Source organism: Prionailurus viverrinus, chromosome C1 (assembly GCF_022837055.1).
Source record: "Prionailurus viverrinus isolate Anna chromosome C1, UM_Priviv_1.0, whole genome shotgun sequence".
NCBI lineage: Eukaryota > Metazoa > Chordata > Mammalia > Carnivora > Felidae > Prionailurus > Prionailurus viverrinus.
Window position 1 is genome coordinate 30,313,970 of NC_062568.1, and position 22,586 is coordinate 30,336,555.

At 41.0% G+C, this 22,586-nt stretch overlaps 1 protein-coding gene across 9 annotated transcripts in view; it reads right to left on the reverse strand.

Moving 5' to 3' along the window:
* Positions 1 to 7,054: 7,054 nt before the first annotated feature.
* SPATS2L (spermatogenesis associated serine rich 2 like) overlaps positions 7,055 to 22,586 on the reverse strand; it is a 170,109-nt gene continuing 154,577 nt past the window's right edge. For all 9 annotated transcript variants that reach the window (XM_047872556.1, XM_047872557.1, XM_047872562.1 and 6 more), the window contains 4 exons: positions 16,533 to 16,642; positions 13,861 to 13,963; positions 10,543 to 10,763; positions 7,055 to 7,956 (listed from right to left, as the gene is read on the reverse strand). In XM_047872556.1, the coding sequence (XP_047728512.1) occupies positions 7,561 to 7,956; positions 10,543 to 10,763; positions 13,861 to 13,963; positions 16,533 to 16,642 (830 nt within the window). In that variant the 3' untranslated portion in view covers positions 7,055 to 7,560. The remainder of the gene's footprint in view (positions 7,957 to 10,542; positions 10,764 to 13,860; positions 13,964 to 16,532; positions 16,643 to 22,586) is intronic.

Here is a 22,586-nt window from a genome sequence, read left to right on the forward strand (position 1 = left end):
GTATGAATTGGATAAAATGAAGGGAAAGAACTTCTATAGCAAATGGAAAGTATTCAAATTATTTACATATGTGTATTCCTAAGTTAACTAGGAACTTTCTAATGATGGAAAATACTGTCATTTTCCCATATGCGGAAACAGCCTTGAAAACTGTCAACAAGTTGCTGATTCCTCAGTGAAGAGTGGCTGAGTGATTCTTTGTTGAGGGCTGCAGTTAGTATGCATGATTTCAAGCCAAAAAAGGAAACATCATGAATAGCTAACAGAAAAAAATTGGTTTCCAGCTGTTTTCAGAATTTCCTATTCATGGAATTTGGTTGGTGGTGCAGCCTCAAAGGGGCCATTTTCACTTACAGTTCTGTCAGCCTCATGAGATACACATGGCTTACACATTCTTACACATTGTTACAGAAAAGCTAATTTTTCTTTGTTCACATGTGTTGTCTTGGACAGCCTGTATACATTTCATATTTGATAGCTAGACGGTTCCTGATGTAGGCTCTGGCTAAGACAAATAGAACTTTATAGTAACTGTCAGTCAGTATTCTTCCCTACTTGTTTATTTAACAACTTTTCATGCTGTATTGTTGCTTCTCATACTTTTCGTTTCCTTCCTTTACCCCGAAGCCCTCATTACCTTAGTAAAAATTTTTCCCAGCTACGGAAATGAACTGGGGGCCTGAAGCCTTGAAGAGAAACTTGTTTTAGACAGAGAGCATGTTACGGAAAGAAAAAGGGAGTATATTTGCTAGGTGGGAAAAGGCAACTATTGCTTCTGTCTGCCAAGATTTCTTAAAACTTTGGACATTCTGCTTCAATAGCAGCTCTTTCAAGAACTCAGCCCTTAACTTCTCGGTTTGGAAGATGTGGGAACTCAACTTCTATGTAGATGACGGGAATAGGCCAAGGGCTTCAGAAGCTATATATTTAGACTTCAGCTGTAGGTTATACAGTCTGGATTTGGTAAGCTAGGCTGAACCAATCAAGAACCCAGCATAGCTAGGGGAACAAGGCAACATGTGCCTGCTCATCAGCTCTGTTTCTCTTTCCTTCCTCCAAACCCCTTGTACCCTCCAGATGAGGGTTTTTCTTTTTCTTTCTTTCTTTTTTTTTTTCAGATGAGGGTTTTTCTACATTGACACTATTTGACATTTTGGATAATTATTTCTTGTGGGTGACTGTACTGTGCACTGTAAGATGTCAAGCAGCATCCCTGGCCAGGGATCCCTGCCCTAGTTGTTATAACCAAAATGTCTCCAGACTTTTCCAAGTGTCTCCTAGGGGTTGGGGATGGGCACAAGATTGACTACCTCTAGTTGAGAACCATTGCTTCAGTTTGGTGGCTTAACCTGAGCAAAATAATCACTTCTCCTAACCGGGGCCCATGGTATATTGAGGAAACATCACAGCTGTCCATCTCAAGCAGGAATGGAGCCGTGAGAATTAAAGGATGTCTCAGGCCCGCCAATTAAAAATGTATCCTATTAGCCCCCAGTTACATTTTTGATTTTGGTATTGTAGGAGCCAAGGGCAGCCTGCCCCAAGATGGACCACTTGGCGTGAAGATTATTTTGAGCTTGAAAGCAATCAAAACCCAGCAGATTCAGGAAAAGCTCCTTTTTTCCCCCATCAAGGACCTAAACAGAATTTAGATAGAGGACTTGTTCCAAGAAGAGAGCACTCACCAGAGATAACTATAGAATAATATGAACTAGATATCCTAGACAGAGAGGAACCTAGCAAGGCCTCTGATCAAAGTTCCCTATGTCCCATTATTTCTGAGTGGCCCAGCAAACATTTATTTACCAAACATTTACTTTTTTTCATCTTTCTGTGAATTGCATTCCTTCCCTTTGAAGTTCCAGACCCCTGCCCACTTCTCCTTAGTTCAGGATACATGTATACCTCATTTTGCCTGACTGGGGAATTTCATGTCTGTGTGGATTCCCCATATGTATGAAAATAAGATTTATTTTCTCCTGTTAATCTGCCTCATGTCAGTTTGATTCTTAGTCTAGCTAGAAGGACTTTGAAGGGCAGGGAAATTCTTTTTCCCTGATGTATAATACTAAAAACACTTGTTTGCTGTTCTGAGCAAGCAACTACCTAAGAAAAACGAAGACGTACTCCCCTAAGCCCTATATACTGACATATTTAGTACACCACTCTAGAATGTAGGTATATTATTATTATCATCCCCAGTTTATAGAGGAGGAAACTGAAGCACCAAGAGGTTTGGTAAGCCACCTAGCGGCTAGTAGGAGGCTAAGGCAGGATTCCCATGAATGCTATCTTCCTGGAGTACAGGCTCTTAAGCACTATGGTGGGCCTCCTATGGAAGCTTGCTGCTCCATTTCTGAAGATGAGTGGGACAGGACTTCTGCATGCTGTTTAGTCTTCTGTATGCTGCATAGCTATTATTTATCAAATCCTCGGCTAGTGCTTTCTAAGATTATGCCAGTTATCAACTCTTTTGCCTCTTGGTTCTGTAGGGGTGGCCTGCCCTTGGGCCCTACAGTTCTAAATCCACTCCTTATTGCCTTGCTTGTGATCCAGGAGCTGGACCCTATAAGCAGTTCTCTTTAGCCATCTCGCTTTGTCACTGGAGGGACACCACAGGAGTGAGGAAGGGGCTTTTTCTTCGCTCATTGAGCATCCCTGTGTTCTTGCTCCTGTGGTGCTTAGTTGGGGTGTGGGACCCCCCAGAAGCCCTCACCCTCAGTTTTGGCAGTAGCTTCCAGTCCAGCCTACCCCCGCTGGCTCCCCAGATAATTCAACAGTATCCCTGCTGGTACCCCAGCCAGATTCTTAGTGAGTTCAGTGGCACCCCTGCAGGGGGACCCCTGGCAGAGTGGCCAGCACCTCCTCTGGAGCTCCTCTCTGGCTCTCCAGTGTCCCATAGGTGGCTTCTTGCTGCCAGCATCTCAGTGAACTTCTTGACCCTCAGTGGACCACAGGTACACCCTCCTCTAGAGGATCAGAATCTCAGCCTATGGGGCCAGGGTGAGTAGGGGTGGGTGGCTCTCCCAAACTTGTTTTTTCCTTGGACAGTCTGCCTCAACTCCAGTGGTAACTGTCCCTGTGTCTGCTATTCCTGTACTCTTTAGTAGCTAATCCCTCGTTACTAATTATTTCTTCTCTCATTCATAAACACCTACACACACACATAAACACACATAAAAAAGAACATATATATAAAGTTTCCCTATATAAATTTATAAAGCTTTCCCATTGTAATTACTTGGTGGTTACCTGACCCATACAAAGTGCCAGGAATTATTCCAGGTGGTTTGCAAAGATTAACTCGTTCAGTCTTTACAAAAAACCTCCAAGGTATGTATGGTTATCAGCCCATGGAGAAACTGAGGCAATGAGATGTTCAGAAACACGCCCAAGTTTACACAGCTGGGAAGTGGTGAGGCCTGGATGTGAGTCAAGCTAGTCTGCCACAAAGGTCAAAACTTTAGTAGCTCTGTTCTCTTCCCATCTTCTTTAGAATTGACTTATTGGATTATTTTGGATTTAGACTCCACAATGTTCTAGGCATATTGGAGTTGACCACTCTTTCCTATCTGTTCTCTTGTATTTATTGAGTTCCTACTGTGTGTTAGGCATTGGCAGAGGGGTAATAACATTATTGGCCAGGTTGTTACACAGTGATACTAATTTATAGAAAGTGTATGTTCTCACAAGAGACTAGGAACTGGTAAATCTAATTCAAACTTAAGCACCTGAAGTTAAAAATAGGTATTTTCTGTTTTTGATGGGAGGCACCTTTTACACTCATTTTCTGTAGAAATTCTTTGGTCATTGTTGCACTTACAGTGCTGAAATAATTATTTTTATGTGTGAGAAATCTACATATTTTCTCAAGCAAAGAAACAAATTTGCTTAGAACCTATTTATTCCCTAAAAACTGTGTATGGCAATGTCACCTGTGAGATTTGAACTTACTGGTAGCACCAAAAGCTGTGAGAAGAAGCAGAGTTCACAAGCAAGGGGTCCTGTGAAAATCAATCACCAAAAATAATTTATAAGAACCTGAATGATGAAAGCAACCTTGTGTGCTTCTTGGACAGCACGACTGGGTCCAGACCAGAGTGCCCTTTGCCTAGGGGGCTGCTGTAATGGGATTAAACACTGGTTTGGGCTGATTTCCTCCAAGGACCAGGGAGTTCTTTGAAACTAAGAACAGACAGAAAACTTCCTTAGGATTTATAAAGCCTTGTTAGAAAAAACAAAAGGATGAAAAAAAGTTCCTTCTAATAGCTTGCAATGAATAGTATTAAAATCGTGCTTCAAATTCTGAGGTAACAAGAATCCCTGGCATTTAGCAACTCTTCATATTTTTTCTCACCAAATTAGAGCAGTTAGGATGGCTCAGTACTTTCAGGGAGCAGCATATTAGCCAGATGAATGATTTGGATGGTGATGATGAGTTTGCTGAAGAAATGTGGGAGCAGGTAACTGGTTATTTCTCTTTTGTTTCACTTTTTTGGTGCCTGGGATAACTCTGGAGTCCTAGCCCACCTGTGCCTGCATTTAGGTATGGCCTCTGGATGCTCTCGTTAGCGTGTCTGTAGAGAAGTGAAAATCTTACCATCTCTAGACACAAGAGGGCACTCTAAACAGGCAGGGTAGGATACAAGGTAGAAAGGGAGAGAGGGAAAACTCTCAGGCAATTGAATTTAGGTTTTGAATTTAGGCACCCCTACCTCTAGTCTTTAATCAGTTCTCCCAACTCCACTGACCCTTCCCCTACCCCAGTTGCCCTAGGAAAAGAACTGATCAGGTCCTAGATTCCCTCTTCTCATGATTAAATTGAAATTGAGGCTCAAATCTAGGCTTTCAGAATCACAAGTTCCAAATCTCTTACTTTGGCAAAAATCTGCAGGTCGCTTTTGGTCTGGCAACTTTTCCCATTAACCTCATTTGATGTTGCTTCCCTAGGAATATTTAATTAGAATCTCTTTTTCTGATGCCAGCAGAATTGAACTACTTGTGAACTGAGCTTTAATTTGGATATGTTGTATTTCTAGTTTCTTCCCTCAAACTGTCATAATGTCTTTTATTGAGGATGAATTTTGTATGACTTCTGTTGAACTTTCTAAGTGTTGCTGCATTCAGCACCCCTAGGATAGGCTCAACAGGACAGAGCTGGAGTCTGCAAAGATTCTCAAATGGAATGGAAATTTGGAATGTAATGGGAACCCAACAGGGAGGTTTGAATTTCACAGATGGGGTCTTGGTACAATGTAGGTGAGTTTTGAAGTTATTCAATCTTCATGGGTATTAAAATGTTTTAACCTCTACTAAAGAAATGTTTAAGAGTGAAGAATCTATTTTTCTGGCTATTGTGCATTAAGCAGAGACAGGAGAGTGCTTCTGCCTGTGGATTTTTTTTTAAAGGAGTTTAAAACATTTTAAAAGAATGGCAGAATGCGACAGGATCACAATGGTTCCACCTGAGCAGACATAATATAGTATTTAAATGGCCTGACAGTGACACTACAATATTGAAATTACCATTTCAAACATACAAATTAGTAAATGCTCACATGCCCAGGGTCTCATAAGAAAGGCAAAATCTAGGAAAAAAACCATAATTAGGTCTGAACACTTTTTAGCATTCTGTTTTATTTCTTTTCTGTGAGCTGGGGGCATTTGCAATGTGCTTACGAATGTGTTTGAGCTGTCTTAACCCTGAGAGCAGTCAGTCAAGGCTGAGAGTGGTAGGGGCCAAGGCTCACAAAGGCAGGTACACTCCTGACCTGGAAAATGTAGTGTTTTCCTGCTGCAAGAATTATTTGACTCATCTTTAAAGCGGTCACATATTAAACTGACATTTTTTCAGTGGCAGGCCAAATCTTGCTACACAAAATTTGTGCAAAGTCCTTCTGTCTTGTAAAATATAAATTCAGGGCCTCAGATGGAGTAAACAGGGATTGCAGTCCTGAACATTTATCTTTCTTATTTGAACGAACACCTCTTCCTTCCTTCCTTCCTGGAATGTGACTTAACATTTAAAATTCCTATTAAATCTCTAGGTACATCCAGAGACTTCAGAAAGCTCTCTGCGGAGAAGGCAAACATCCTCCTGTACTTGGTTGCGTGGCTCAGGGCCGCTGCTCAGGGCCGCTCTGTGGAGGGGAGCCACTGAACCTGGGCCGCCAGAAAAAATGTTAACGCTGAGCTCAAAATAAGCATTTGCACTTGAAAGAACCCAACCAATCTGTAGGACACAAAGAAGTTGGACGGAAGAAGTGCCCTTATTGAAGTGCCCTGCAAAGATAGGGGACGTGGGGTTCTGTGGGGCTTCGGCCCTCCAGTGTCCATTCTCTCTTCCTGAGGAAACAGTAGCCCTTCCCACACAGCCCCTGTGTTTCTGCGGGGCTGGACTCCCATTAGTCTATGCTAATAAGTATATCTTATTTGCTGCCCTCTCCCCCAGTCTGGTGATTGATTGGTGTAGCGACAAGCCTACCTGCAATCTGGGCCAATGATTTTCAAGACCCTTGCAGGGACTTCTGATAAGGATACTTGCTCCCCATGCATGCTATCTGCAGAGCATCTCTTTTCTTCTAGACAGTGTAGGGCATGGACTTGAAACTTAGAAGCAAGGCAGCTATTTGCCACCACTCTGAACACACTGTCAGCCTATGGAGGAAGGAGAGCGGAGGTAATCAAGAGAAATGAGCTGGAGCCCTGATCAAATTGGACCCAAGGCATAGTTTGTTGCTGGACTTTTCAGTCACTGAACCAATAAATTGTCTTTATTGTTTAAGCTAGGCTGAGCTGAGGTTTATGTCACTTGCAACCAAGGTTTCCAAACTACCACATTGTGTGTAAGATGACTGGGGTGCATATCCACTTATATGCGGGCAATGTACTGGCAGGGGCCATTGTGAGGCATTATTTTTTTTTTCTGAAAAAAGACTTGTCCGAAGAGAAAGAGTATTGTGGAGAGATCTGTGCCACAACCTCTAAAGTTTTCCTGAAAGTACTACATTTAATAATAAAGTAGGCATCAATAAAAAAAAAAGCAAGCCAGGTGTCAAATGCAGCATATTTTAATTTGTTTCAAATAAAGCAATATATGTATATATATATTTTTTTCAGAAAAACACCAGATGTTAAATTCTACAAAAGCGCATGTGTCTTCAGCAGATCATGTTTGTCTGATCGGTAAGGATTTTTTTTTTTCCAACATTAACTCTCTAAAGACAATCAATGGACTGACATCACTGCTACAACACAGGTTGCTACTGAGCCTCTGATCTTTAGCCACATCTTGATTTTCCTAACAAATGAGTAAATACTGCCTGGCTAAAATGCTGCAATGTCTTGGTGAGAAAAAGCATCAACAGATCAAGCAAAGCCATGAAATGTTATGAAAGCAAGCTAGAGCTGATTATTAGAATTAGTAAAAATGATTAAGAGAGGATGACACAACCATATAGGGTTTGTATATTCTGATTGACTCTCTTTTGGCAGCGAATTGGGTCAGCACCTCGGGCAGGGAACCAAAACTGAGTGAAAACTGCTTTTTTCTCTCCTAGCTCAGGCCACCAACGTTACAGCTGGGACTGAGAGGACCGCGGCATCTGTGGAAACTTCTATTCTTGTAGGGCAGAGATTGCACTGTGAAACCCTAGTGACATTACCCCGGAAAGGCCTGGCCTCCGAGTTGTCTACAGCGTGCTGCCTTCGCCGGGGCTTTTCTGAATGGGCCGGGGCCTCAGGGGTCTTTGTTCCCAAGGGGGCTTCTTGGTTTTTGGCGCCACCTTTGTTTTTGGGACGGAAGCCATTGTGCGGCTGTCTTCTGTGTTCATGGCGGTTGTTGCCCTTCATCATCAAATCAGCTTCATTACCACTGCCCTGGGGCTTGGCAGACCCATTTAGCCGGTTGTTATGGTACTGTGGATTAAATCTTCGTCTTTGGCTAGAAGATCCATTCTACCAAAAGAAGAAAAGAGATAGGTATTAGGTGCCAACAAACCGCAGATACCATCAGGGAAACCAAATTTCTAAGCCACAGGTAAGCTTTTTTTTACATCCTAGAAGACAATGACAAGATGAAAATGAGGTCAAGCTGATAAAAGCTTAAAAGAACAGTGGACAGTCTTGCAAGTGGAACTCCAATTACTGATGTTGGAAGAGAGGTTTCAGAGTATAAGACAGACAAATCAAGAACCAGGATAAAGAAATCCCATAAAATATGCTTAAAATATAATGTAATGAATGTAACACAGAGGCAGGATAATGATGATTCTCTACCGTGAAAATTTCTTGGACCTTCTAAATAGACTAGAAATATGAATTCTCATTACAATGTATGAGGAAAAATGTAAAATTCTGTTTAAAATTCGGTTTGTAATTTTTCTTGTCTAAAGCAGTTTTTCTATTTTATCATCTTGAAACAAATATCATAGTTTAGAAATATTATCTTGGGTAAGTATAAGGATGAGGTGTATCGGGTAGATCCTGGCAGGATATAGAAGTAACATGTATTTTCATGGAGGTAATTAGTTCTTCTAAACCTTATATAGTTCTTAGCCAAAGAGTTTCGAAACATCATACTGGAAAATTGGCAGCCTTCAACAAATCAGCAACCAAGAATATAAATGGAAGAGTAGAAAGGAAGCAATGGTTAGCTTGTCTGTCTCTGTACAAGGGAAAGATTTCTGAACTCTATGAGGTCAGTTACAGCCAACATTTATTGAGGGCTTAAAGTGTTCCAGGCATCAAGCAAGGTACCATCTCATTTATCATCACACTGACCCTTTAAGACAGTTGCTATTATTTGCTTCATTTTATGGATGAGGATAATGAATTTGAAGGACTTGCCCAAGGTCTACAGTTAGAAAGTGGTGGAGCTATTCCCATTTCACATACTGTTTCCTGACAAGATTCATAAATAGGTTGTTCCATGAATACGGGCCTTGGATGAAAATCAAATCTCTACTATTAAAATGTGTAATTTTATGACTTACAAATTTATACAGTTCTACATTTGTGCTTTGTGATGGGATGGTATAGGTTTATGGCAGATCCACCCCTAATAATTCAAGGCCCAGGCCAAGAGCACAAAGGCAAGCCCATGTACCACGAGTGAATATTGTCTCTTCCTCCCTCTGACTCCTTCCAACATTGTGAGTGGGCCTTGCACACACAAATGTGGACACTTCAGCCTGCACACTTAAGATTTGTCCTCACACCCATGAACAATCATCCTTTGGACCTAGGAGTGTGCATACTGGTAGTATGGTCTGCCCTCAAGGTGATATATCCAGGGAAGTGGTCCAAAAAAAAATCCTGAGAGCAGGCTTGGTGCCATTTGGGAATAGAATTCCAGGATCTTGAGTACTTGGGAGAATACAGATTCTGAGTAGTGACATCTCTTTGGTCTTGCTCCATAGGGATGGCCGTGGCTGGGAGAAAGCACAGGGCCTGGTACAAGGGCCTTTCTTCCCTGGGTCTACAGGGCTCTGGCTTGTGTATATGTTTCCATTTAAATGAGCCTTTGCCTGAAATGCTTTGCTGAAAATGATAACAGTGAGCTGAAAAAGTATCTATGCGGCTAGCATTTAATCTGGCTGCTTTTGTTTTTAAAGAAGTGAAAGGGAAGCCCAGACTAAATTTTAGACTTAATTTTAGTATGGGGTTTAATAATGACCAAAGAACAAAAGCTGTGAACAAAAGCTATGAAGATGTGAAATATGAAATGCTCCTTGTCGAAGTGCTGTTTTAGAGTTGGTGAAGATACCTGGGGCCAGAGAAATGTCTGTCAGTGTAATTAATGAGAATTCTAAAAGACCTAGACCACAAAATCCAACAGGGCACTTGTTAGAAAACCAGCATTTGGGAATGCTTTAAAAAAGTCTCTTTATTTGAGCTCTCTTTCTTAGAATTCATGAAAGGTGTCTTTATAGCATGCCCAACGTCTGTTATCATCAAATTCCATTTCCTGTTCATTCTCCTATGATAAGAGGGAAATCACTTCTCAAGCATATAGTGGAGAAGCAAAGGAATGAAGGAAGACTGACCTTTGGACACTTACATTTTTAGGTGTTACGGCAGATGAGAATTAATAAGGTCATTTTGAAATGTATTCTCTTTACCAAAAGCCCAAGAGAGAGAAATTTGAGTTAACTTTGGCCTCTTACTGATAAACTACACATCAATGGGAATTAAAGAATCTTCAAAACCAAATGTCAGATTCCCTCCCTCCAGTAGCGTCAGTGGCCAGGTACAGAGTCTTGTTCCCACGTCTGTGTGAGTCCCCTTTGCACACGGGCCAGTGACCAGGGCTTGGGGGTGGTGGCCCCAAAAGCACAGGAAGAGCTGGCTCATTCAGGTGGACTCTCCTAATGCCACAGTGTACGAAGGACACTTCCTCCACCTAGGAAAGTGCCTGTGAAATGTGGCTGGATGGACCAGGGGAGTTCTGCGAGGCCAGTGGCTGATGGAGACCTCCGAGGTCAGGCAGGTGGTTTCTGCCCGGCACCTTGCACCAGGGTCTGCCTGCCCAGAGCGGCTTACCTGCTTATTAGTTGGCACGGCCTGGTGAGAGCTGTCGGCAGCACTGGGAAGATTGCTCGCCATTTTTGGGTTTGCTGCTTTACCCTCTGAGGCCTTGTTGTGATTGGATGATTTTCGGGTAAAGTTGCTCTGTTTTCCAGAGGTTGCTGCATGGGCGTTCAGCAGCGGCAGCAGGGAGCTGCAGGGAGTTCTTGAGGAATAGTTGTTCTTTGGGTGTGTAACTGCAACAAGAAAGCGTGTGGTGTTATGGGCTATGCCATGAACACTCCTGCCTTAGTAACCGGTTAAAAGATGGGAAAAAGTGGCAGAAGCTTCATAAAAACATTCCTTTTTTTTTTTTTTTAAAGCTGTTATTTGAAAGGGCACTTTTGTGTTTGTGAGGCCAGTGAAGCTCTTCAGTGAGAATCACTGAACTGTCATTACAGCATAATCATCCAAGTTGGGAAACATTTGTAGGAAATAAGACATATCTGAGCAACGTTAATATTATTCCTTAGGTTAAGCACCACAAAAGGAAGAGAGACAATGAAATCTTGGAAGTATCCTCCCATGCCTGTCCACAAGTGTATTTTGCCTCTTGACTGCCCCATTACCAAACCCATTCTTTTTTTTTTTTTTTTTTCCAACGTTTATTTATTTTTGGGACAGAGAGAGACAGAGCACGAACAGGGGAGGGGCAGAGAGAGAGGGAGACACAGAATCGGAAACAGGCTCCAGGCTCTGAGCCATCAGCCCAGAGCCCGACGCGGGGCTCGAACTCACGGAACGCGAGATCGTGACCTGGCTGAAGTCGGACGCTTAACTGACTGCGCCACCCAGGCGCCCCCATTACCAAACCCATTCTTTGCCCTCCTTGTCAGACCCCTAGACCAGTGGGTGCTGCAGAGATGCAGAAAAACCAGGAGGCACGTGGACACCTGGCTCATCAGAGCCATGATGTCCTGTTGGGTGTCAGGAATTTTGTCAGCCTGGGTCATGCATATTTTGCGACAACAGGGCCAGACCTACCAGCCCCAAACATGCCCTAAAGCATCTTGCATATTCCATGAGAGCCACATTATCTGGCCTTTTCTCAACCCCATTTGCTACAGCTCCACTGCAAATCTGCACCAGTTCCAATGCTAAAGTCAATGCAGACTAATCAGACAGATTCCCAGCAGGCTCAGGCAGGTCTGCTCAATGTTTATTATCACCATTCCCGTTGGTTTTGAAAGAGGTGGTTTTTGATGGGATGATTTCTATGTGATTATGCTGAATCAGGGCTGGAGGGAATCACTCAAGGATAAAGTTATGACCTCCCTCTCACAGTTCACCAGAATTTGACTGCCATGCTGGACAGTAAGACCTTTGAATCTTAAAATTGTCACCAATTTTTAAAAGTAATTTTCTCTGCTACCCTTGTTGGATCAGATTTAATCCTAGGGTTCTTCCAGAGGATTAGCAGTGACTAGTAGGGATCATAGAACATTAGAAATGGAAAGGACAGGGATGCATCATTTATCCCCCAAATAAGGGATAAATAGTCCCCTTATTTATAGGTAAGGTGTGACAGCACGTTGGGGGCTGTCCGAACATGACCAGGGGGTTTCAGTGGCTCTTGTGCTCACTAGACCAGTTTCACGGGGGTCATTCTTTCCTACAGCTCAGGGACAACTATATCTGGTTCATTAGCTGTGGGTTTCCAATATGCTGTCAACAAAGCTGATCTGGAAAGAGCCTTTAGAAGACTATTGTCTGCAACAGGGGAGGCTGACTTTCATGTGGACCCTTGGAATTTGGTAACGGATGGCTCCTCCCACTAGATGGCACTGGACGTGCTCTGGAGGAAAGCAGGCAAGCTGAGCTGCCCACCCCTCTTCAGTCACTTGGCATCAGGGTCTTGCTCATCACCAGGCTGAAATGGAAAGTAGCTTGGGCAGTTAAATTGCCAACTGTGGAGCAGACTGTCTGCGTTTTTAGAGATGGGGCAAAAGCTGGGGGTAGAGAATGATAAATGGGTAGATTTTTATATATGGGAGAGAACATGTATTAAAAAAAGGAAAATAATTTAAAGGAAATGCAATAAGGGGGCACTTGGCTGGCTCAGTTGGTACAGCATATGACTCTTGATCTTGGGGTTGTGAGTTTGAGCCCCATGTTGGGTGTAGAGATTATTTAAAAATAAAATCTTTAAAAAAAAAAAAAGAAATGCAGTCAGAAAATCAAATAACTGCCAAAGATATGTGAACAAGGATGCTTACAGCAGTGTTACTTTAATGGTGAAAATTTGGGAGCAACCTAAATGTCCAAAATCAGGGGACTGTTCACATCAATTATATTTATATAAATTATGAGTTAAATATATTGACATGGAAAAGTCTCAGCCATATGTTATAAAATGGTAAAAGCATCTCATATTACTATATATTATGTAGTATAGTATAAATTGTAACATGTAGTATAATTATAGATGTAATATATAACTTATACAAATTAAACATGTGCATAAAAAGTGCAAAAGCTACATAGAAGTAATGTCAAGTTCTCTTTAACATAGTTCTCTAATTTTAGATCAAGCTTTAGATCAAGAAAAAAAGCACTTTCGACTCTGAAAAAAAAAATGCAGCCAAATCTCAAATTTTCAGCTGACTCTGAGGTTGTGGGTATTCCATGTCCCTCACTAGTCCTTCTTTCCCCCTTGTGCCTGTCCTTAAAGCCATTTCACTATTCATTCCCACCTCCCCTGGTGGGTGGGCTGGAGTAGGAGAAAAAAAAAGATCAGCCAATTTTGTTGCACATTAACTGCTCTAATTAAGGCTTAATAGCGAACAAGACTAAAGCTAATGGCTGAAGCGAAGTCTTTCATTATCTTCAGACTTCACTCAGCACAGAGAGCTGACCAGGGGAGAGGCTCCCAGCACTGCTGAGCAGAGCACATATGACAGCTGGGCCCTTTACGACAAGAGCCGATTGTTCCCAGACTTGTTAGGGAGACTGGCTCTCAATGTAACAGGTCTCCGTGGAACCAGACTATTTGAAATCAGAGAGGCAGTTTATCTGGCAGTGCTTAAGAAAAGTTTGCAAAAGATATAGACTAGTGGACCTGTTCTGTTCTGCTTAATAAATCCTGGGGATTTACTGATGGGCAGTGGCATTTGAAGACTCTACGTTCAAATCTTGACATTTCTAGTGACTTGTGTCATGACCTTAGATCATTAAATCTCTTTAGACCTTGCTTTAACCCCGCTGGGGGACCGCACACCTGACATTTCCAATATCAACTCCAAACAGCACCAAGCTTACTCACACAGAATTATTTAGCAAGTATGCAAAACTCACTTTCTCCGCAGAGCATGATTTGGGCCTTTAGCTGTTCAATGTCACAGGAGAATCGGGCAGCTTTCCCGAGCTCTTCATCATATTTACGCTCACTGACAAAGTGCTGGAGGAAAGAGAAGTAAAACAGGAGCCCCACAGTTACAGAAATGACTGAGGCACACTGCAGATTCATTCACTCTGCTCTTCGGCTACCACTGATGGTGTTAACCAGGAAGGCAGTCATGCCGGTTCTGTCACCGTGTGGCTCCATTAATCAGGCTTGGTTTGACCGGTCTGGAGCATGATCACCTTCTTGTTCTGGGAATAGGTGAGGATCCTGTCTTTCCCCTGCCTAGACTTGGAGAAAACCGTGATCAGGCAAAATGTGTGTCTGGACTCATGTATTTAACCTTTAGCACCCCTTGCGCTCCTTCTGGCATGTTTTGTCCTGTTACTAATTTTGGGGCTACATTCTGTCAGTCTTCCTAAGTTGGCCAATGGCTTGCTCAGGTATTATCCCTGGAGAGAAGACATGTCATCCTTCCCTGTTGTGATAGGGAGCCAGGAACCAGGAAGCGCAAAAAGCCTTTAGTAACTAGAAAACATTATCTTGAATGGTAGAATTTCAAGATTTCAATGTCTTCAATGGTAGAATTTCCCACTTCCTGTTAAAGGAAGTGGGAAAGAGATTATTTTTCAATTCATTTAAAATTTAGATCTGTGTGTAGATGTCAGAGTGAGAAATACAGAAATAACTATGACTCAGTCCCTCCTGAATTTGCCAGGGAGTTTACCACATGGCAAGGGAAACAGATACCACTAAACATAATATAAGGTAGAATGTGGAAGGTGCTTTAAGAATATAAAAGAGGAAGAATTATTTCCTACAGAGGGGAACAGAGAAAGAGTCATGTAAGGGGGAGCATTTGTGCTGGAACATTAAAAAAAATTACCGATCACTTACCAGACATGGGCCAAATTCTTAACAGATAATCTCATTTTCATCTGATCACATTATTACAAAGTCAGTACTATTATTATCTCTATTTTATATAAGGGGAATCAAGGTTCTAGGAATCTAAGAGAAAAGTAGTTTACCCAAGGTCACACGAGCTGGACTGTTTGACTCCAAAGCCTGTGCCATTATCCATTTTATGATGAGTGGGATTTTGGTAGGCAGAAATGAAACTTGGAAAATAAGTAAATTTCAATAGACTAGGAAACTGGCAACTTCATATTCTTCACCTGATGCTCTAACAAGGGATGAGAGCTCGAAGTTGGAATATATATACTGGAGTCCAGTTGTGGATTTTATTCTGATGGGAAGGGTGGACCAAACTGGGGGAGAACAGATCTGCTCTGGGGTGTAACTCTGGTCTTAGGGTGGATGACCAGGCTGGAGGGAGACAGCAGAGGGAGAGAGACTAGTTAGGAAGAAGTTGCAATTGACTGGTTGCAAGCAACAACGACCAGAAGAGCAGATGAGGAAGGAAAGGCCACTAGGACTTCACAGGACCCTCGGAGGAAGTCCTTATCCCCACAGGGCTCCCCTTCATGCTTCACCAGGGCAGAAGGGACTCAATAGTCACTTGCCACTTTCCACCATGCCCGACCAGGTTTTGCCTGGATAAGCAGACAATCTTATGTAAAACCTAGTAGCAGCTGAGTCCTCAAGGTACTCGAGACTCTCGAAGGTGGTTAGAAGCCAAGTGCATGTATACATGTATGTATGTTTAGTATACTGGGGAAAGAGAAGAGGAGAAGGGAAAATGTATAAATTGTAATTTCCTGGTTTGTTATAGATACTTGTTTTCACCTTTCTGGTAACCATTTTTTTCTGGTTACCGTACCCCAGTGCAGTTTCAGAGATCCGCAGTATTGGCAGGTCTGTCAATCAAGGCATCCCTTGGCCAAATGGTGTATGTGATCCAAGTGGAGGCCAATCAGAATCTCTTTCTTTGGGATGCGAATCGGGTGGGGTGGCACAAAGGGTGATGACATCTGAAGGTGACGCACTCTAATGGTGCCCTGAAGAGTGTCTGGTAATTATTGCTGCCTGTATTACCCAGGTGGCTGCCTGGGTTTCTGCCTAAGTGTAGCCTGGAGTCTTCAGATCACACTTTGGTGAGCTGCACTCATATTCTTTCAAATTCCACTTGTTCTTGAGGTTAGCCAGGGTCAGCTTCTATTGCTTGCAACTGTAGAAATCCAATAAATACATATTTGTGGTGGTATTCTCAATAAAAGGGCAAGTGAGCTAGAAAAGGATACAGAAAAGAAGTCTCTGTATATTGTGTGTGATTTAGAATCCTTACTGTTACACTCAGTTCATACTCACTGTGTACTCACACGTGTGTTTATATACATACACCTAAATTACATATGGTGAAAATAATACCCCCCATTCCAGCTATAATTCATGGTTGAATAGATTTTATTTGGGTCAGTCTCCACTGCCTAAGAAAATAGCTCGTACTTCTCTGTAATAATATATCCCTTCAAACCATAGCATACTTAAATACAGTGATTAAGTTGGTTCTTCGCCCTTCTGAATGCTCTAGTTCAACACTGTGAAAGAGAGCTGGGTATATGATGTTAGGTCCTCAGAGAGCAGCACTCTATGGATGCAAAACAAACATAATGGGGATCAGATCTCTGGCTCAGAGTTCAGGCTGGGATATTTTAGAACTGACCTTAATTTCTGCCCTGAGTTCAGCCAGCTGCATCTCTGCCATCTGACTGGCTAGATCTGTCAGTCTCTTTAGTTCCTCTGCTTTCTTCTGACGAGCAGTCAGGATTTCCACTGCCAAATAAGAAAGAATACTATGTTAGGGCCAGAGACCTAAACATATTAAGTGACCTAATTTCTTGGTATCAGTTCTCTCTCAACACACTGATCACTCTGTTGGACCATGGCTATGTTTTCTGAGTTGGTCACCGAGGTGGGTTTGCTCCTGGTGCTCATGACCAATCACCCATTTCTGTACGTCCTTATCTGCCAATCCCCAAATCAAACACGGTCCCTTCTGATTCACTGTACACCCACAGTCTTCTTTGTTTTCTTCACTGGCGTCTGATCTCACTTACTTAATTTGGACTTTCAAATTTGTGCATTACTCAGAACAACTATCACCAAGAAAAAGACACTTAGTAAAATCCTATCTGAATGGTATTGCAAAGAAAAGGAGTCCACTAAACAAAAACCATTCTTTGTGTCCACTATTAAATTCTAACATTATCAGACCTTTAACACTCCTTTAGAGCAACTAGGTTTATTATTGGAATACGACATAGAAGTTTTACTTTACTGGCTTTATGTGAGCTAAAAAATGCTTCTGCTTTTGATACTCTGCAGATCTGTTTTCATTTTTGCAGTCAGAGAGAAGTTCCAGACCAGAGAGTGTCTTGTCTTTGTTTTAAGTGTCCCCCATGGAAAAATTTCAAGGTTAAGTAAAAGCCTGCTTGAACTGGATTTGTGTATACTCTTTAGCATCTGCACATGCAGAGAAGACACCAGGGAGTTTTCTGGTGCCATATTTCACACATCTGTCAGATGACCTAAAGGTTCAAGTAAACGTAGTAGTCCACAGGTGAACGTGTGTTTGTGTGTGTGTGTGTGTGTGTGTGTGTGTGCGTGTATGTGTTTCTCAAAAGATCACAGAGCTCAAAAGCAATGCATACAAACACATAGGGTGAGATTTAAATATGAAATTTCATCTTCCAATAGATAACTTGAAGTTCTTGAATTTAAATCACATATGAATTGCCTTCATTTCTTTTGGACAAGCATTTTGAGTTACAAGAAAAAAGAAGTCCATTCAACTAAGATGATATCCATGTTGGATTCACATTACTTCTTGGTTGAACAAAGGCCAACTGCTTTATTAGACCAGATTTATAGCACACCTGCGGAGCCAAACAATACAATTTCTGATTGTAAGAGTTCTTAATTTATAAATGTCAAAAAGTCACTTTAAAAACTCCCAAAAAAGTTCAGAAGCAATCAAGAGTTAAGATCTCCTGCAAACTATAAACTATTCCACAAACAGAGAAACATTGTCTTTCTATGCTGATACCAATGTTGAGAAGTCAATAAAATAAGTAATCTGTAACTCATAAAGCCTAATTGTTTGCCAAACTACTCTAATCATGCTTTGATTTTTTACCAGGACTCTCCCTGCTTCCCATTTACAATACCATGTAGCTGAGCAGAGGCTGATCTGTGCCTGTAGTCTTTCAAAATACAGAGGAGCTAGTGTAAAATGTGTCCCTACGATGGCTGTGAAAAGAATTTCCATCTGAACACAGATGATGTATTACTGAATGATGTCTCAGTTACCCAGTCAGACCAGAGGTCACAAAAAGGTGGCCTACTAACACTTTGGGCCATAGTGTACCTGTGTATTATTTGGTCCACACATTACTTTTACAAATTAATTGTCCACATTTGAAAATTAGGAGATTCCACTTGGAACCTGGATTTCTGGCTTCCCTTAAAATATTGGCATTTCTGGCCAAAGTTGGCCAGCATTGCCATGTGGCAACCGTTGGCTACCCCTGAGTTGTTGCTGCCCATTATAGATGGAGCATGGCGCCCAGCATGCCATGGTCACCCTCTGCCCTGCTCATTAAGGTTACCAGCCTGGCCCCTGTAGGCGTCTCCAATCATGGCAGAGGCTGCACTTTACGGTTGTGTCCATGCCGACTCGGACCTGGTACAAAGTGGGTGCCCACTATGTATGTTTGCTGAATGGAGGACTGAATGAATGAATCAATCCATTATTCAAAAGGAATATGCAAAGAAGGAGAGAAGTTCCTTTTCTAGAAGGGCCACTTATATTCAGCACTTATACCTTTGGCTGATTATTTACTTGTCTGCCATTATAATTCACCACAGGAATGGGACTAAGGTCTGGAGTATGAAAAGACGATTCTCGAGCGGGAAGATGAAACAAAGTATTTTGCTCTTGCAAAGATAAAAAATTCTGAAGGCCTAGACTTGATGAGCAGATAGTGAAGGGGTCAGCAGACCATGACTACACAATTAAACAGATCTGACTTTTCTTAATGGATCATTTGTGGGACCGGTGACAATTAGGGATAATTGTACTTTTTGAGAAAAACTTGGGCCTTCACACAAAAGATTTTGTAGAAATAGATATAAATGGGCCCTAAAATAGGAATGCAGGTGCAAGATCACCAATAAACTCTGAGTTTACCCTCATGCAAATGTGCATGGAAATGAATATTTTGCATCAGCAAGTGTTGGGATGAGTTTTACATATAGTCTCATTAACATTTCAAAGCATTCCATTATGAAAAAGGCTTAAAACTTGAGATCTAAAGCCAGAATTCTGTGGGGACACCAACATTTTCACCTCAAAAACATCAACCACAGAAACAAAAAGCAAAAACAAAGACAGATCAGATCCTAAGATTCATTGATCCCCAAATTTAAAATAGAATAATAAGTTATATTTTGCAAGCACCATCCTTTTGGAAATCTGTAGAGGGAGACAGTTTCATAAAGCTTTAATTTTCACTGCATTCATGACTTCATTAATATTATTTAGGTGCTTTTATAAACAGTATCTGGTATGCTGAAATCCATTTTCTCAATAGGATTTATAAATTCCTTCAAGTTTTTGCAACACATTGGAAGCTTGCTCTTGTTGCTTGAACCATGGAAAATTTTCGGGCTTCTCAAATAATATTCCTTAGCAGAGGGTGGACTTGAAATAGGCACAAAGCTTTCAAGCACAAAGATTCTTTGGAACCCTTTTTATTATTGGGAATCCTGCATTTTTACCTCATAATATATCTGTGTTTCTGTTAATATAAAGTAATGTTTTCTTCCCAGATCGGCAATCAATTTGATATCCCAAGAACACACCTATTTTGGCCTTCAACAAAATTACCCTCAAACAAATTTCAAAAAAATTTCACTCAAAGTCCGAGACCACAGCACTGCAACATGCTTTGTTTCTTCATCTGTAAATGTCATGATCATATATACCTTGTAAGGCTGTTGTGGAGCTAAATGACATCACTGACGTGACATGTTCAGTATCATACACTAAAAGATGCTAACCTCAAATGTGATTAATAAAGTGAGATATAGTCATCTAGAATATACGTCCTCTTTTTGCAATTACTAATATTGGATCCGACAGCCTACACTAACTAATTACAGTAATTCATTTAACAAATATTATGAAGTACCTACAGTCTTTTCAGCACTGTGTTAGATGCCATGACAGATAGAGGGGCTTATGTCATAATTGAGGAAATAAGGTTTATAACATGTGCAGCAAATAGAAAATATGGAAAGTACTTGAGATCATAGATGAGCAAGCTCAAGATGGTGGTTGTAAAGACAGTTCAGTTCTTAGTGGAGGGAAATTCAGTGGTTCCTTTTGCCTGTGGAGAAGACATATAGTTGACACAGGCATGTCACCTGAGAGATGCTGCATAACCCCTTTGGCTTCCATTTTCTGGCTGTCACATGAGAAGGCTGGACAAACTTCTTTACCAGTAAGTGCTTTTCCCTTTTTGTACTGTGTCAGGCACTGTGCTAAGTGCCTGGCATATATTTCTCATTTTATCTTTATAATAACTATTTGAGATACATACTATTCTTATTCCCCCTTTTCTGATAAGTAACCTTGGACTCTGAGAAGTTAACAAAATGGTACAAGGTCACACAGCCAATAAACAGGTGGAACCTGGATTTGAACTCAGTTCTGCTTGCCTCCAATGCATGCAAAATGGCTTCCCCACATTCTGGGCAGTTCTAAAACCAGAGCTATGGCATCAATTACTGAAGTTAGGCAAACCCTGCCAACCGTCTTGCCATTTCAGCTAGGCTGAAACTCTTTATGTGCAGGTCCCAAAGTTTACTGTTTGCTGCTTAACACAGTTTCTGACAGTACATAACACATACAAAGCACATAGTACATGTTTATTGATTGAATGAACTTGAAAAACAAGGATGCTCTCCTGAGATACTCCAAATCCCATAGGTCTTGGCACCTAATATTATTGTCTCAAGGAGATAGAATGAACATGTGAAATCTGTGGTCTTTCGTTAACCTGTTAGAAAGTGACGTGCTAGTAACTTTGCATTTTGGTACTAGAGAAACATTTGTGTCTGTGCTGGCTGTGAATATTTTTATCAATAGTACATGAAACTTAAAAGAAAAAATAAGCTATACCTGAGAAACAGGGAAAATCCCAAATCATGTAGTAATCAACTTTTACTGAAGAAATCAACAGATTTCATAAGAGTAAAATAATTTCACAATCAAAGGGATTGCATAACTACCTAAATATTCCACAGCTGAACCCTGGATCACATTTAGTTTTATTTAATAAAACTTGTTGCATTTTAGATTCTAACATATTACTTAAGATTATTTTTAAAAGACTGTGTAACAAACACACTGATAGCTATTTTCCATAAAAAGTGACTACTGAATTATGACCAAGGGCCAGGCAAGAAAAATACAAAAAGAATGAAGAATCTGTTCTGATCCTTCATTCTGATAAAAAGAAAGGCATTGCAGTCAAAGGGGAAGGAATTTAGCTGAAACCAGGTTGGGGTACAGACTGCCATTCATTCAATTAACAAGATAAAATTTGGGTAAGGATGAAAAACTTTAAATGCCCAGGAGATAAGAACTATAAAACTAAATCCCAGCTGAAAAATATGGTTTTAGCACTCCCATTAACAACTTCAGGCTGAATTCGATAATTAAAAAGGGCTCGGCAACTCCACTTCCGGCTTGGTGTTGAATCTGACTGAGCCATCTTGTCTCAGTTAAAATTTCCAGCCCATGAACCTCAGCCTATTTGAGATAGTCCTGTCCTACTGGCTGTTGAGTTACCTTACAACAGTGGAAAATTCAGAATTAGAAACAAGTATAAAGATAAAACAAATCAAACTGAAGGTATACTGATATTTTGTGTTAAATTTAGGAGTTTTGCAATGATCAAGATCATCTGTTTATTGTTTAAACAGTTACATTATTACATTAAACCATCCCCATTTGTGATTTTGATTTAAAACACATAACTGATTTTCTTTTGAGGTATTAATCTGGCAGGTGTCAGCCGATTTGACTAAGTTTGTAAACAGAAGCGGGAGGGTTTTAAGAAAACTTCATTTAGTATAATTCTAAGTTTGAATTATTAATCTTATAAGAGCTGCTTAAAAGCTTCGAATATGTTGCTCTTAGGTTTGTGAGTTTGCCTTGTCAGGCATCTGAAGTGCTTGAAAAAAATCAGATGGATTAAATTTATAAATGTACTTCAAAATGTTTGAGGGAATTTAAGTAAACTTCAAATGGACTAAATTTTTTAGGGGAATTTAGTTTGTTAAACTTGTGTTAGTTGAACCTAAGAAAGGACAAGTGAAAAGGACTGTATAAGTAACATAGCAACATGTGTGAATTGCTGGGGTGTCTGGGTGGCCCAGTTGGTTGAGCATCTGACTGGCTCAGGTCATGATCTCATGGTTGGTGGGTTCCAGCCCTGAGTCAGAACCCTGTGACAGCTCAGAGCCTGGACCCCGCTTTGGATTCTGTGTCTCCGTCTCTCTCTCAAAAATAAACACTAAAAAAAAAAAAAAAAGATGTGTGAGTTGTGAAAGCTTAAAAACTTATGTTTTAAAATTTAATTTTAAATTCAATGTCATGTTAAACCTGATTAAAACTATCAGTAGTCCTTTATACGCACAAAATTTTAAA